Raw genomic sequence first — 16,850 nt, forward strand, 5'->3', positions numbered from 1 at the left:
ACCACATATAAATGATAAACAATATCAAAACAAACTACATGGAGATAATTCTAAAACTGATGGTGATAAAATGCAATCCTTGTCCTCACCTTCAATCCTTTAACATAGACTGGGTTGATCTCGTTTAGTCCCAACCGAAGAGGAACAACGAGAACCAGAGGCTTCCACTCATTTGGAGTCGAGTTGGTGTCTCCCCTGGACTCTGTGCTCGAAGATTCCTCTGCTGGAGTTTTGGCATGACAAAGCCTTCCTATTGATATAATCTTGTTTACATCAGTATTCTCTTACATAAAACTTCTAGAATAGATTAAGAGTACATACATATGTAAAGATCAATGTAAAAATAGCTTTAAGCTGATATTAATCAATTTCATTTTTACAGGGCACACCAACTGAACAATGAAGATTATCAAAAACATATACAGTATAAAGAGACAGAAACATGGAAAGAACCACGTAATAGCAGGGATAGTGTCATTCTGTCATGACACCACTAATGAAGGGAAACAAAGAAAAATCACGCTAATCAACGTGTACTCCCCAGTACTTTTCTAAAGCTTTCAGCCAAATCAGGTTTTCATAGTCTGGGGTGCTATTTGAGAATCCAACCAGCCTGAGCATTAAAGATATAAAAACATCTCAACATCGGATGCTGAGAAGTGCTTTTCAATGCTCAAAGGGATGGACAATTTTCTTACAAACACTAGATAGAAGAAAGGTCCGAGTGCCCTTGGGATGTTACCACATGAAGAGTCATTCGTGTGCAAAACTGACAATATTACAAAAATAATAGACTTAGGCCTATGCGCCAATAATCAGAAATTACAGATGAATTTTCAAGACTGTTCTTATTACTCCAGATGAAGGTCTTGGAATAGGTACTTGTGGCGAGAATAATGATTTTATTTTAAATGTTGGTGAATTGGTTACAGCTTTTCGTGCTTGTTAGCTCCACCAAGAGTAGCTGTTACTGCATAATGGGAGGAATATACTGAAACGTCAGTATGGGAAAATGGAGCAAAAGATAGAAAAGGACAAATACAAAAGGAGGAGGACAATCTTCAAACAGATAGGATCTAAGTTTTTAGCCCCCAACTAGCACATTCCTGCTTCCTAGGACGGACATCAATACTTATCAATTGTGTTCCTTTTTAGATTCCTATCCTTCTATATACAACTTGATTTGACAGTTGCTTCATCCTATCCATTGCCTGTTCGGATCCTTTTCTCCTTCTGAGTTTATCCTGTGTTCCCAGTATTTATCTTCATCTCTTCCATTTCATCTGTTTACTTACCTTACACTTCCTACATCAAGATCTGTATAGAAGGCCCCTCAATGAGTGTGATGAAGCTGGGGGGTGGAAATGACCTCAGCACAGTCTAAGAAATGGCTGTAGAAAAGCTAGACTGATGGCTAGTTAAAGACGTAAGATTATAAAAAACCGAACCTCATGGCGCAACAGCCCCGAAGGACCATGGCCTACAAAGTGACCGCTGCTCAGCCCGAAGGCTTACAGATTACGAGGTGTCATGCGGTCAGCACGATGGATAATCTCGGCCGTTATTCTTGGCTTTCTAGACCGGGGCCGCTATCTCACCATCAGATAGCTCCTCAATTGTAATTACATAGGCTGAGTGGACCTCGAACCAGCCCTCAGATGCAGGTAAAAATCCCTGACCTAGTCGGGAATCGAACCCGGAGTCTTCGGGTAACAGACAGGCACACTAGCCCTACACCACGGGACCAGCCACGTTTATTGACGTTCACATACAATTATCCTTGTCCTTTTTGTCCCTGAGTCCTCTTCCTATAACCTGTCATAGTGTTTATCTTAGTATGTGTCTTTTTTTTTTTCTTTTTTCAATTTCCTTTACATCGCATGACACAGATAGGTCTTATGGCGCCGATAGGATAGGAAAGGGCTAGCAGTGGGAAGGAAGTGGCCATGGCCTTAATTAAGGTATCGCAAAATTTGCCTAGTGTGAAAATGGGAAACCACAGAAAACCATCTTCAGGGCTGCCGACAGTGAGGTTCGAACCCACTATCTCCCGAATGCAACCTTACAGCTGCGTGACCCTAACCACACGGCCACTTGCTCCATGTTCCTTTCTCTTTGCGTATGACTGGACATATTAATCGTAGTTTATCTTACCCAATGGAGGGCAGGAAGATATCAACACATCTTATAATCCACTAGTTTGTTCTTGTAAAAGCAAGGGACAACACAAATGTACTCTCCTTTGTTTAATTCACAAACTAGGAATGTATTATCTCTCTTCATTGTCATGAACGGAACTGTAGAAGGTGGGAAGAAGCTCCTTACAATATACAGTCCCAGGCCATATCATTAGACGCACCTGACGTTTGTTTATTTAACAATTAATTTGTTTCTGGGGTCTGGTTATGTAAACTGGCTCACCTATCATCGTTTAATGGGTTGAACATTGTAAAAATGTAATGAGCTCTTTTGTTGTGCAGTATCATTCCTGTGAGGACTAGTTGGCTGAATGGTCAGCGTACTGGCCTTCGGTTCAGAGGGTCCCGGGTTCGATTCCCGGCCGGGTCGGGGATTTTAACCTTAATTGGTTGATTCCAATGGCCCGGGGGCTGGCCGTATGTGTTGTCTTCATCATCATCACGACGTGCAGGTCGCCTACAGGCGTCAAATAGAAAGACCTGCACCTGGCGAGCCGAACCCGTCCTGGGATTTCCCGGCACTAAAAGCCATACGACATTTCATTTTATTCCTGTGAGAGCTGATTATTGTTGAACAGGTACCAGTCTTGAGACCAGTGAGTGCATTAGTAACATCTAGGGGCCGAATTCATAGGCAGCACTTACAAGCTAGGTTTCATTTCATTCACAGAATGCTTCTGTGCACATAGAAGAGATGGAAAATGCTGCAGAAATGTATTGTGACCAGCAATTTAAAGAGGTTTTGTTTTAATAAAGTAACAGTTATGAGTATTCTTGTTCCTTTGGTTGAGAGAGTGAACATAACCGCTAGGGGACTCACTATCTCACCATTAATGAGATTTTATGCCACCTCTTACTTTGAGGGTGTTATTATTATTATTATTATTACTATTATTATTAGTATTATTTTGCTTAACACATTGGAACATGTTACAAGCTGGTAAGTTATCAAGACTGTAAGCCTAAAGAATAGTAAAGAACAATCCTGACTTATCAGAAAGATGAACGTGTTACAGTACCACAATTTTTTATAGGTGCTGATTTTATCATGTTAGTCAACCAACCATTTGTCGGATTGTATCACAAGTTCCTGAAATCATGGCATCGCATATTAAAATATAATATTTCCATTTTATTGGGGAAGTAATTACTACAATGTAAGAGCTGTGGATATATTTGTCAAATCATTAAGAGTGTTATAAGGCTAAATATTTTACATTTGGAGGAAATTTTTTATAGGTTTGACTATTTAGATAACTATAAACATATTAAGAAGAAAATTAGACTCTGTGCATTTTCGTGGTTCACATTATCCACAAGTTAACCATTCATATTCTGCTGAGAAACTGAGACGGTTCTTGCAGGTGCCGTCTCTCCAGCTCACTGTATTGTTATCCTTAAGTAATAAACAAATACAATATAGACAATCTTGTAATATAAAAAAAGGCAACAAATGTTGTGCGATGCCCTTCAATAAACAAAACACAATAGATCATCCCACCATTCAGCAGCCAGAACTATACGATCCACGAAGCATGGGCATAATATACAGTGTTGCCACATCTCCAGTTAATAATTACTGTATTAATGTGTGTGCTCTTTAAATGTGGTCTATGAAATGTAAATCCTTATAAGTGAATACTTACTGTAAGTGAACCCTTATTACTTAAGGGCTCGACTTATGTATAAGTGCTGTCTATGAATTTGGCCCTTAGTATTGTTGGTTTCCTAGATCTGTGGCCTCTAATGATAAAGTTTTCTGATTACTGAGAGATGCAATATGATACAAAAAACAATGCGTAAAGTAAGTGATTTGACTGCGAAAGATTGCACTGATTGGCACCAGTATGTATTCAAATCGGGAGATTTCTCAAAGATTGTGTATATCTGAATCATCCGTGGAGTATGTAAAGAAGAAAATTGATTTTGGTGAGGAATTACTTCCTCAAAGGAAGGACAGGTGTGGCAGAAGACCAATATTTTCAGCGCGGTCCGAGCGCTCCTTGAAGAAGAACCAGTTTGCTTCTACAAAAGAAATTAAAATGAAACTGGATCACAGTAGCATCATTGCATCTGAAAGAACTGTAAGGTGCAAACTTTCACACATGAAAGTTAAGGATCACAGGCCTGCCCAAAAGCCAAAATTAACTGCTGCTGTGATGTCAAAAAATGTCTTGCATGGGCAAGGGAGCACAAGCATCGAGTTTGGACTCCTGGAAATCGGTAAGTATTATGAAAGTATCATACTATTTGCCTACAAACAGTAGTGATAAACGTAATTTCTGAGTTCAAGGCCATTCTTAAATAAAACTTAATGGCTTTTTCATTTTGTTCCATCTTGTTCTTGTTTCACTGAACTCTTTTAAAACTTGAAGGCTTGATTTCTTATCAGTCCAGCTCCTCCACTGCCTCTAGACGAGCTCCCTCCCATACAGTCCAGAAGCCCTCCTTGTTTCAAAGCTCATGAATCTGGTAGTTAAAAGTCTTTCTTTATTCTTTCATTTGTTTCAGAAGAACATCTTTTGTCTTCAGTGATAATGCTTCCCAAGAAACGTGTTCTTTTTTTTATATTTTCCCAGGTTCTCGGGGTACTCTTGTTCACTATTAGAACCTTTGTTTTCTGAGCACTGAAAACACAAGAAAAATTTCCAACATTTTGGAAGCAGATTTACATGTTAGGCTTTACAACCTATGATTTGCAGCTGACATTGCATTGTTTGCTAATGACTTTGCACTGGAATGTCATTCAGTAGGCCTGGGCATTAACCAATCCCAAACCAAAACTTGTTTCCGACAGCCAATGTACGGATCAAAGACACACTGCTAGAAATACGTCTACCTTGCCCAGCTGACATTACATTTACATAAGCACTGAATAAAAGATTCAGTGTTTGAAAAAACAGCCACATTAAAAAAAAAAAGGGCATCTGCAGAAGCTAAACAATCACATTAAAAATGTTCCCAGTGTAATAGTGTGTGTAAAATTTATTACAGACTTTTCAGATAACATATTATTAAATTAATAGTTTGCTAAATAATTCATCATAATATTGAATATGAAGCTATACTTATTTGTGTGTTGTGATGTGTGCTGTGAGATTTTATATATTTGGCCTACGTCAGGTAATTTCTGGATCATTTAAAAAATCATATTAAATTTTTATCATAAAAATTTGTAGGACACCTGTACTGTACGTGTCGATTTTTCTGGGACCTGCACAATATACAAGCTTCGAGAAGTTTCCTAGGACAAGATAATAAGTGTCCAATTAAACATTTAAATTTGATTGGTTTAAATAAATCGAAAGATAATTCCTGTGCAATCAATGGTCATTAATTTTGCTGTCCTGCTGCACCACACAGCATGGGCTACCTTTGGGAAGCTTCATTTTCTTTCTTCGGGATCACGCAGAGCGGATGTGTTGTCGGGGAGCTCTGGGCTTCTCTCCGGGTAAGGAAATATTAAATTTCCTAAAGTAATTAAATTTATTTTATTTCAAGTTTTAATTTGTCACAGGAGTTTACCTGTCAATCTGTCTATCAGAAATCAATTGTATTTTTACATTCATCTTCATGTTGGCATGAGGCAAGCTTTTTTCTAACAGTTTTGTAATTTAAATTAAATGTTCTCACATCTGCTTCATTTTTCTATGACCTGTATTTTATTGTTTTGTGAAGGTGGTCGCTTTACATTTTCAACTTATAATTTTCTTTGAACATCAACACACTCTGCGCAGTGAACCCATTTTCGACCACATCTAAAGTTTAAAAGTATTTTGCATGAAGACTAGTATCGGCAAGATTGTAAGACTGCAATTTCATTTCATCATGGTTTGCACAGTGAAAACTCGTTAAGACGTTTTTGCAGGGGACAAGGAAAAGAAACGTGTTAAGCGAGAAAACATACTGATGTATATACGAATAAAAACTATCCAACAGCAATATGGAAACACTAGATACGATTTTTTCCGACGTGAGAGCATTTTATGTTGTGAATCCGTGGGTACAATGTAAACTATAGGCCTATCTACCATTTCTAAAGACGAAAGTATTAAAAGGTATGAAAAACACGAGAACAAATATGAAAACCTTTTCTGCTGGGGATTATAAAATAAGTACCGGTACACTGAAAAGTGTGAAAGAAATATGAACACGTGCACAGGGGCCAACAAAAATATTGAAATATTATTGCAGATCACACTCTTGAGTCACACTCTTAGACGATGAATTGAAGGTTACACTCGAGCATCTGCAACTGCGAGGAGAGAGGAATGACTTTGGCCGCCATTCTGAATCAAACAAAACTTCGACCAACTTGACTGATCGAGTTAAAACTCGAAGGTGAGAGTTTTAACATTCACTACTTCTGCGCGCTTATGCCAGTCAACTTTCTGACAGATTTTAATTTTGTCTTCATTATTAAGGAATTTTACAACATTTTCAGTATCCATAAATCGCCTATCACACAACAAATATGCACCGCACTAGCCAATTTCAGACGATTATGTTCCTAATTCAGATATGGGCTACAGTATCATGCGACAAATGTTAGCTATACACCACTGAACACAAAATACATTTCCGTCTTCTGCATGGAATGCGAAATACAAGCACAAGCATAAACAGGCTCACTCTGCTATTCTGCAATCTCACTGCTAACCGGGAAGCAAAACTGAACATTCTTGAGGTTAATGGCTTGCTCCCCAAAAGTGCAACTTATCCTTTGAAGTTGAGGGAGGCCTTTTCCCATATCACGCAACTGTGGCGAGGGCTCTTACCCGAGTTGGAAATCACGTTTCTTTTAGAAGGAATGACGAATACAGAAACATTTTTGAGGTCGAGGAAAAATGTGATCATATTAACCGGTAATAGCGAAAATTCATGACATGACAAGTGAGGTACTTTTTGTATAGATTTAATACGATGAGAATCGGGACTTCGAATTTACGACGTGCTAAACGGGAAAACCTGTTAATGAGGAACGCACTAACGAGGTTTCACTGTATTTCTATTTTGTGTTCATGCTACTGCTGGTGTTCCTCATTTCCTTTTCTTTGATGTTTTTTAAATAATAAATAGGTATTAACTAAATTATTCTTTGGTTGAAGTTTTGGCAACAAAAGTTATACGATCCATAACCTCATAGGGTTCCTTCTGCTCTCCACATCCTGCTGTTAGTTGCCGTGTATTTTACTTTGTTTAAGGTGGATGTTGCAATGTGTTTTAATGATTCTAAATTATTTTCATGTTTCAAATTTCTTTCCTGTATAACTGTTGTGTTAAGTGCTCAACAACTGCTACATGTGTTACCAACATTGTAAAATTTAATCTATCATTTTTACTTTTACTGCTGACTAACTCATTACCTATTATTACTAGCCCAAGTCAAGGCTTAGAAGTCGAGGTCTCACCAACACATGCTAGAGAGACATCCATGGTTCCTCCACATGGGTCATACGGTGGTTCAGGTGAAGTGGGGCTGGTGATTGAGGTGAAGGCTCACTGTGGGGTGCTGGAACCAACACATCACTTCGCTCTACGTACCCTAAACGAGTCGCGGGTTGGGAAAGGGGCGATCCCAACCTAGGGGGAAAGACATGGCTGTGAACTCAGTCATGATAATGCCAAGTGGAGACCACGTGCGTAGGCCTACTGAAGGGGGAACAAACCTGGCTAGGTTCGGGCCAGGGGTGGACCGCTGGATGGACGACTGAGGAGCGTGGTCTCAGCTACCGAGAGCCTGAGTTGCGGGAGGACAATGTCTGGCTGTATGCCTCACCACGGATGGAGAGAACGATGCTCAGGACCCTAGAAGGGGCAAAAACCATATGATTGATTGAAATATGGATGCTTATAAAGAACCAATTTCAAAAACTTTGACATCAAGGGAAGCCAAGGAAGCTCCAGTAGAGCAGATCCGGGAGCAAGCCCAAGATGAAAAAATGGAGACATAAGTCCCAATTGGACAGGTTGTTGCCGACTCAAAACAAGAAATGGCAACAGAAGCTCCAGTAGAGCAGACTCCTGTCAAAATCAATCAGCACAATACCAAACTTTTAACACAAGAGTGGAGAGTGCTGAATGCCACTTCAATCGACAAGACAGGAAGGACAGTCATTTTAGCCCTTGGTGAAAGAGACTTTAAAAAGCTCAAAAAGAGAAGCCTTAAAGCTAAGCTTGGACTTGAGCAGATCAAGTTTCAAGTCATCAGGGGAAAAACAAAACCCAATGATGATAAAGATGGAGCTGAAGGTCCTTCAGACCAATCTTCAGCATAAAAAAGCAGCTGTAGTCAATTTCGCCAGGAAGTTCAAGTCCAAGCCTATTGACGTGGCCCTTATTCCAGAGCCACGGGTAGTCAAGGGTAGAGTAGCAGGACTGGTGAAATCTGGACGTAAGCTGATGTACGATACAACATTGAAAATACCCAGAACATGTCTTTTTGTGAACAGGAAATTAAAACGTCTTATGTTGCAGGAACACTGTTCACGGGACTTAACCATGGCCAAGATTAAACTTGGAAATTGGGAGTGACTCAGATAAATAACCGTAGGCTCTGCATACCTCCCATATGACTCGACTAATCTGCCCCCATCAGAAGTTGAGAACCTAATTTGCAACACAAAGAGGAAAGGCAAACACTATTCCTTGGAGCACATGCAAATTCACACCACACGGCATGGGACAGCATGAACTGCAATGCAAGAGGTGAGTCTTTACTGGAGTTTATTACTGGAACTGAGTTGACGATACCAAACCTAGGAAACAAGCCTAAATTTATAAATAAAAATCGTAGGAAAGTAATAGACATTACAGTAAGCACTACGCATATTGCCTTAAAGACTGGAAGGTGCTGGAGGAACCATCATTGGCAGACCACCAGCACATCCAATTTGAAACAGATGCAAGACTATGTGGGATTGAGATGTACAGAGACTCAAAAAGAACTAAATGGGACAGATACAGAGAAGTTCTAGAGAAGGCTGTACAAAAAATTGCAACTAATGTGAGAGGACAGAAAGAATTGGATGAGGCAGTGGAACTATTAGAAGAGGTCATTACAGACTCATTCCATGACAACTGCCCTCTCAAAGAAAAGAAAAACACCAAAAAAGTAAGGGGGTGGAACAAAACAAACTAGCCAAAATGAAAAAAGAGGTTAGGATGTTGTATAGAATAGCATCTAGAAATGGTATGTGGGACGTTTATCATAGGAAAATCACTGAGTATAACCTAGAGATATGGAAAGCAAAAAGAAATCTTGGAGACTGCTCTGTGAGAAAATGGAATCACATACTGAAACAGCAAGGCTCCATAAGGTTCTGAAAGCAACCCATATAAATCAAGTGGAGACACTGGAGAAACCAGATAGGTCATTTAGTCAGGCAGGGAGGGACACGCTGGAGATACTAATGGTGTGTCACTTTCCTGAGACTGAGGAGATGACAGAAGAAGAAACGGTTGGAACAGAGACCGGAGCTCGAAGAGCAGACTGGAACTGTGCCAACAGAATAATAAAACATAACCATGTAAAATGGGCAATCGACACGTTTCATCCTATAAAGACTCCAGGGCCTCATGAGATACTTCCGATACTCCTACAAGAAGGACGGGAGATACTCGTCAATGCCCTGACGGACCATTTCAGAGCTAGTCTAGTGTTAGGGTACGTGTCGGTATCATGGTCTGAAGCTAAAGCAGTATTCATATCTAATTCTTGAAGGGCAAACTAAGCCCAAGCCAAAGCATACGTTTAACCTCCTTCATGCTGAAAGCAATGGAGAAAATTCTGGATAAATATATCACAAGAACGGTGCAACTGAACTCAACGTTACATGAAAATCAGTTTGCATTTAGACCTGGCAGATCCACTGAAGTAGCACTTCACCAGCTGGTTTGTAAACTAGAGAAAAGCCTAGAATATAAAGAAATTGCAATGGCAGCATTTCTAGATATAGAAGGAACCTTCAGGCATACAACCTATGACTCAATGATCAAAGCATTGGAAAAGAGCAAGGTGAGTAAAACTGTCATCAAATGGATTAAATCCATGTTAGATGAAAGGAAGATAAAAGCAACCCTGTTTGAAGAAATGCTGACGGTTAGGGCCACCCTAAGCTGTGCTCAGGGAGGAGTTCTTTCTCCTCTGCTGTGGAACCTCGTGGTGAACAAAATCGTAGCTATGCTCAATGAACAAGGTTTTTATACACAAGGATACGCAGATGACCTAGTGATTGTAGTATGATACCAATATAAATGGTCTGTAATTGGACATTATAAATTTTCCAGCTAACTCATTCCTGATTGCCAGCGTTTCGCCCTCATGTGCTAGGTTGGGCTCATCAGTTGGTACCTAGCACACCTACCAAAATTGTTAGCTGGTAAATTTATTATGTCCAATTATGGACCCTTGATATTGGTATTATAAATTTACTCATTCGGGACAAATATTTCAGATTCCCTATGGGAATCAACATCTATATCATTGTAGTACGAGGTAAGGTGATGAGTATTATCCAGGACCTCATGCAAAGATCACATAACCGTGTGGAGAACTGGTGTCGGGAAGAACTATCAGTCAATCCGAACAACATAACTCTGGTCCCTTTTACAAGAAGGAGAAAATTAGAGGGAAAGAGATCACTGAAGCTGTTTGGGCAAGATATATATATGGAAGAACAGACACAGCACCTAGGTGTAGTGTTAGATAAAATTCTAACCTGGAATCCACATATAGAAAGGAACATAACCCAGGCCAAGAACTTGCTGTATGCATGTAAGAGCTGTCAGGAAGACATGGGGCCTAAGACCATCACTGGTAATGTGGATATATACAATGATCGTAAGACCGTTGATGGCCTATGCTGCAATCATCTGGTGGCAGAAAGTAAGCCAAGGAAAAGTCAGTAGTAGATCGGATAGCCTACAGAGAATGGCATGCATAGCCATAATTGGGGCTATGAGAACTACGCCGACAGAAGCCTTGAATACTTTAATAGACCTCCCATCAATATGCAATTTCATAAAAGGACAGGTTAGAATGAGTTCATATACTGTATATTGGCACAATCAGAGTGCGCAAAGACCCAATCTAGGACACTAAAATTAACAGAGCAATAACAGAGGAAGTTCTACACATGCCTTCTGATCATATGATACCGAAGTACAACCGTCTGAGACCCAGATAATAAAAATAGAAGACTGGGATATCAACAAATGGAATACTGAAAAAGAAGATATAGTGTGGTGGACTGATGGCTCAAAGACTGGGGATGGCACGGGAGGAGGGATCAACGGGGAAGACCTGAGAGATCAATCCAGATGAGCCTGGGCAGACACACTACAGTCTTTCAAATGAAAGTGATAGCTATCACAACATGTCTTGAAGAAAATCTGAAGATGAACTATAGGAATAAGAACATTTTCATTTTTTCGGACAGCCAAGTGGCTTTTAAGGCACTAGAAGCAGTCCAGATAACATCCAGAATTGACTGGTATTGCCATTCACTTCTCCTGAAGTTCTCAAAGTACAACATTGTCAAAATAATATGGGTACCAGGGCATGCAGATATAGAAGGAAATGAAAAGGCAGATAAATTGGCCAGGAAAGGGGCAGAAACACATTCTGTAGGCCCAGAACTTGTATGCGGGATTTCCTATGGACAAGTCCGACACTACATAGGAAAATGGGTACAAAAGAAACAAATGGAAAACTGGAAAAATACTCCAGGATGCAGGCTTGCAAAGGAACTGATAAAAGGACCAAACAAGAAGCATACTAAAGAACTGTTGAAACTCAGCAGAGAAAATATAAGATGGGTAGTAGGACTGTTGATAGGACACTGCCATCTGAAAAACAGTGACACAGAATTGGAGTAATAAGAGACAACATATGTAGGAAATGCAATGAAGCAGAGGAATCAGCTGAACACATACTTTTCGAAGGTGAGACGCTGGGTAGAATCAGACTCTCCACTCTAGGACTACCAGGTGAAGAGAGAGAAAATCCAAGAAGACCCAATAAGAACAATCTGCAGCTTTGTGAAGGTAGCAGGTATATCTAGGTGGGAATGAAGGAAAAACACGGTAGCAAAAGATCTTAGAAGTTGACGCTAATTAGGAACTAATATTTAGAGGTCCCATGAAGAAAAGAAGAACTCATTACCTCATTCCTACTATTTTACATTATTACAGGCACTGAATAAAAGTATCAGTATTTAAAAAAACAGCTATACTTGTAGAAATCAGTTTAGTAGTGATGCACAAGTGTGAAAAGATTGGGAAACACTGCTATAACAAACTCTAACCTCTTCCTACTTCAAAATTTGGATTAATCTTCTTGCTGAGGAAAATTTCATTCTATATATATCTAGAGTGATTAAAGTAGAAACCTCAATATCTGAACTTAATCACAGTAAACTTAACTCTGTAAAAACACACAAAAAAAAAACACCTAAAGAGGCCTAACATTAATTTAATGCCTCATTTTATATCAACTATTTTTCTAAGGAAATGCTTATTAACAGAGTGTGCAAAACTTGATCTGGAAGAGTGAAGTATCAAGAAAGTGTAAAGTGGTGATGTACAAGATGTATGTATTGCCCGGAACTCTGACGAAAATACAGGCCAGTGATATGAACTATGAAAGGGCAGAGTAAGAAATGAGGATGTCAGCAATGAAACAGAACAAAGAGAAATAAACTGAGATGGTACTACTCACAGGTAATGAAATTCGCACATGTATTAGAGACCTACTGTGTTTCGCACATTGCGGTGCCATTGACAGGCAATGCAAACCTATGGTGTTCATCACCTAAGTGTACTAACCACAGGGACTCGTACTATCCCGTGGTTTCCTCATATAGTGGGTACTAATCATAGGCAAGCCAGAACCATGGGTTCCATCATCCCACGGTGTTGCTCATATAGTACTACTAATCACAGGTACTGTAAAAGCCGTCGTGCTCTCGTTTGCTACTAATCACAAACCTATTTCGTACCCAACACAGTGGTACTATGCGCAAGGAAACACGACCCATGGTATTCCACGCATGTTGGTACTAATCACAAGGAGTTTCATGGTTCTAATATAATCATCCCTTGGTCACCCCTTTTAGTCACCTCTTACGACAGGCAGGGGATACCGTGGGTGTATTCTTCGTCTGCGTCCCCTACTCACAGGGGGGTAGCTGGAAAAGGGCAACTAATTATGATGTTCTTTTTATAATAAATTAAAACTATTTTAAGCACTACGATTGTAAAAACATGAGTTGACAAGAAAGAAATATGTTCTAGTTAGTCTGACCCATGGAAAAGCATATTCAAAAACCAAAACACATCAGTGAAGAGGACACAGCATTATCATCCAGGCCTGAATATAAGACATTTTGAAATGACATCTATTATTTATTACAATTTGTTTTACGTCATACCGACACAGATAGGTCTTATGACGACGATGGGATAGGAAACGGCTAGGAGTGGCCTTAATTAGGGAACAGCCCCAGCATTTGCCTGGCATGAAAATGGGACACCACAGAAAACCATCTTCGGGGCTGCCGACAGTGGGGTTCGAACCCACTATCTCCCGAATGCAAGTTGACAGCTGCGCGACCCTAACCACACGGCCACTTGTTCGGTGACATGACATCTAAAAAATTAGGCTCCATACATTTAAACCTACGTGTAACAAAATCATCCTCTCACATTACGGTTTATAATTACAGATTTAATGCTTGTGTGGCTCTAGATTTGAAAGAAAATAACTGTTAAATATGAGAGGTGGAGGGCAATTTAAAAGGCAACAATCTTGATGTATATAATTTGGTCTGCGGTTAATAACTTTGAAACCAAAAGACATACGATGGTGGTTAAGATGTCCAAGGGTATAGCATCTGACGTCTTACATTTGCGTAATGAAGTGTGTCAAAGTGCAACAGAAGAACGCAGGAAAGAAGATGCCCAATTTCTAGTTGGATATTAGTGATTTTACTTTAAACGTAAATTCCGTCTCATGACTCTTTTGAACCCGAGACGATGGTACCTAAGATCCTTAGAAATCAAAGCGATGTGGGGTCGATAATTTCTTAATTTGCTTCATCTCAACTTCCGACTCATGATGTGTACATCACTGAATAGAGAATCTTAAGACCCAACATAACATACCACCATGGTACACTTAGGACAAGTTACATAGTGCACAAAAGTTTGAAAATTACCAAATCATTGGAAGCTCACGTTCAAGCTATGTAATTAGCTGTCCATGCCTAGCCTCTAGCGACCCCTTGTATCATATATGATACACTGGGAATTTATTTTCTCTGGCGCTTCGTATGCATGTTGGGAAGGTTGCACCCATTGTATCACATTCGTTACACTCTACGCTATTCAACCGTCGCTTGTTTTTCATTGCTCGCTGTCCCGGTAGATGGCAGGGGAGGTTGTAATCAAGTGTAGATTGAACCATAACAACAATGCTGCATAATAAACACGGTAAGTTACGTTATTGCGTACTTTATAACATAAGATTGTTTGCTAATTGTGCTCCAAGTCTGGAGATCATATTTTTATCATAGTAACAAATTTTTCAATAAAATTTCAATGTGTAACACCAAGATATATCTTATGTATCATATATGATACATTGGGTTTCTATAACTACTTTTCAAGCAGTTTTCTCGTGGGTTGTCTGCGATTTAGCATTTAGATTTTTATTCTCGGAATCGTCATCTTTTTGGCTTTAATGCAATAGAACGGTGAGGTGAATACATATCAAATATGTAAGCCCATACAGACGTATTAAAAATAAAAATAGATCAATATTTTAAGGTAATGTTTCACATGATCTTCCGATTTCTTTTGTTAGGGCTGGATAATGATGAGATTTTTGAGATGTTGGATGGCGTAGATCCAAACAATTCAGATATTGAAATTGAAGATGAGGATGTTGAGGCTGATATTCAAGCTCCAGCAGTTAGTACTGGCGTTCTGGAAGAAGGAGCTTCTGATGATGATGATGATGCTAATGATGGAATAGTTTCCAATGGTGACGTTTCTGCCAGAAGGGATCCTACTCAGCGATGGCGCCACAAAACAGAGTGAGTAATTTTGTCAACTGGTCCATTTAATAAATAATCAACCCAGATAAAAGCCAATTTCCACAGATTATCTCATTGTGTGTTGTAGTTCAAACAGTAAAAAGTATCTTGTTACTAATTTTATGGTTTGTTTTTCTTTTCAGGTTTCTGGGGCCACCTCATCATGCCCCTTTCATGGCCAAGTGAAGATGAAACAGTATGTGAAAGGAAAACCCCAACCTGTTGGGTTAAAAAACTTTGTTATGACAAGTACCAGTGGCCTTCCCTTAGATTTTACCTTGTACGAAGGAGGTTGAAGGGAAATTGTGTCGGAAAAGGTTCCTCTCCTAGAGAAAATGGACATTGGATGAAGGGTTGTACTTAAACTCTTGGACTCTCTTCCTTCTGGTTCAACCATTTTTATGGACAGATATTTATTATCTGTGATTCTCTTTGATGCATTGTTTACCCACAGGTCCATTTTAGCTTGTGGTACAATCATGCTAAACAGGATTCCAAAATCTGTGACACTGAAACGAGATGGTGATATGAGGCGCGAAGGGAGAGGTGGAAGTGACCAAGTTGTAAGAGCAGATGAAAAGATGGTTATAGTAAATTAATTTCAACAGACTACGGTGTTGCTCCCATTGAAGACTGTAGGCGTTGGTCAAAGAAAGATGATCAGTACATACGTATTCCTCGACCATTCCTAGTCAAAATGTACAACAACATCGTGGGAGGTGTTGATCTCTTGGATAGAATCCTCAGCAGGTATGCTATGAGAAACAGGACTAATAAGTGGACAATTAGAACAATCCACCATTTTTCGATTTTGTGTTGGCAGCCGCTTGGATTGAGTATCGAATGGCTGCTATGCAAAATAAGTGGCTAAGGAAAGACATTCTAACCTATTTCTCATTCAAGCTATGTATTGCAGAGCATCTCATCTACTCTCATATCACTAGGAATAGTGTAGAAAGTGAAAGTGAAGACGAAGATGACGAATTAGCAGAAGAACAAAGAAAACGAACCCCAACACAGCCACTTCCACCATTGGCAAAAAGATCAAGAAATGCCATGCATTTACCAGAAAAGATGAATCAACAGAAGTCAAGATCAAGTTGTAGAGCTCCCGGATGATCTGCACTAACATATGTCAGATGCATAGATTGTAACGTGTTTCTATGTTTCACTTCCCAAAGGAACTGCTTCCATGATTTCTATACCACAAGAGGGAGTTGCCTGTTGGATGGGTATGGAAAAGCAACCCTAAAATTCATTCTTTCAATGTCTAATAGTTCTAACAAGTAGGAAGCTATGAAAGAGCTTATTTTAACCTGTATTATCATGTAAATAAATTTTCTTACAATAAATGTTTGTTCTTGATACAGACCCACTGTATCATATATGATACATCCCCTCCTGCCACTGTGGAAACCCTGAAAAATTTTTTTAAGTGAAAGTACCATTTTCAAGCCTGAAAGAGTAAAATTAATTCAGAGAATCATATTTCACGAAACAAATTTGACCTTGGGTCTCTAGAGGCTAGCCAGATAATAAAACTGTATTGAACCGA

At 39.4% G+C, this 16,850-nt stretch overlaps 1 protein-coding gene across 2 annotated transcripts in view; it reads right to left on the bottom strand.

The window, feature by feature from the left end:
• The window catches only part of Atg4a (Autophagy-related 4a), a 98,454-nt gene that overhangs the window by 52,218 nt on the left and 29,386 nt on the right, over positions 1-16,850 (bottom strand). For both annotated transcript variants that reach the window (XM_068228562.1, XM_067151060.2), the window contains exon 6: positions 90-250. In XM_068228562.1, the coding sequence (XP_068084663.1) occupies positions 90-250 (161 nt within the window). The remainder of the gene's footprint in view (positions 1-89; positions 251-16,850) is intronic.

This window comes from Anabrus simplex, chromosome 7 (genome assembly GCF_040414725.1).
Source record: "Anabrus simplex isolate iqAnaSimp1 chromosome 7, ASM4041472v1, whole genome shotgun sequence".
Taxonomy (NCBI): domain Eukaryota; kingdom Metazoa; phylum Arthropoda; class Insecta; order Orthoptera; family Tettigoniidae; genus Anabrus; species Anabrus simplex.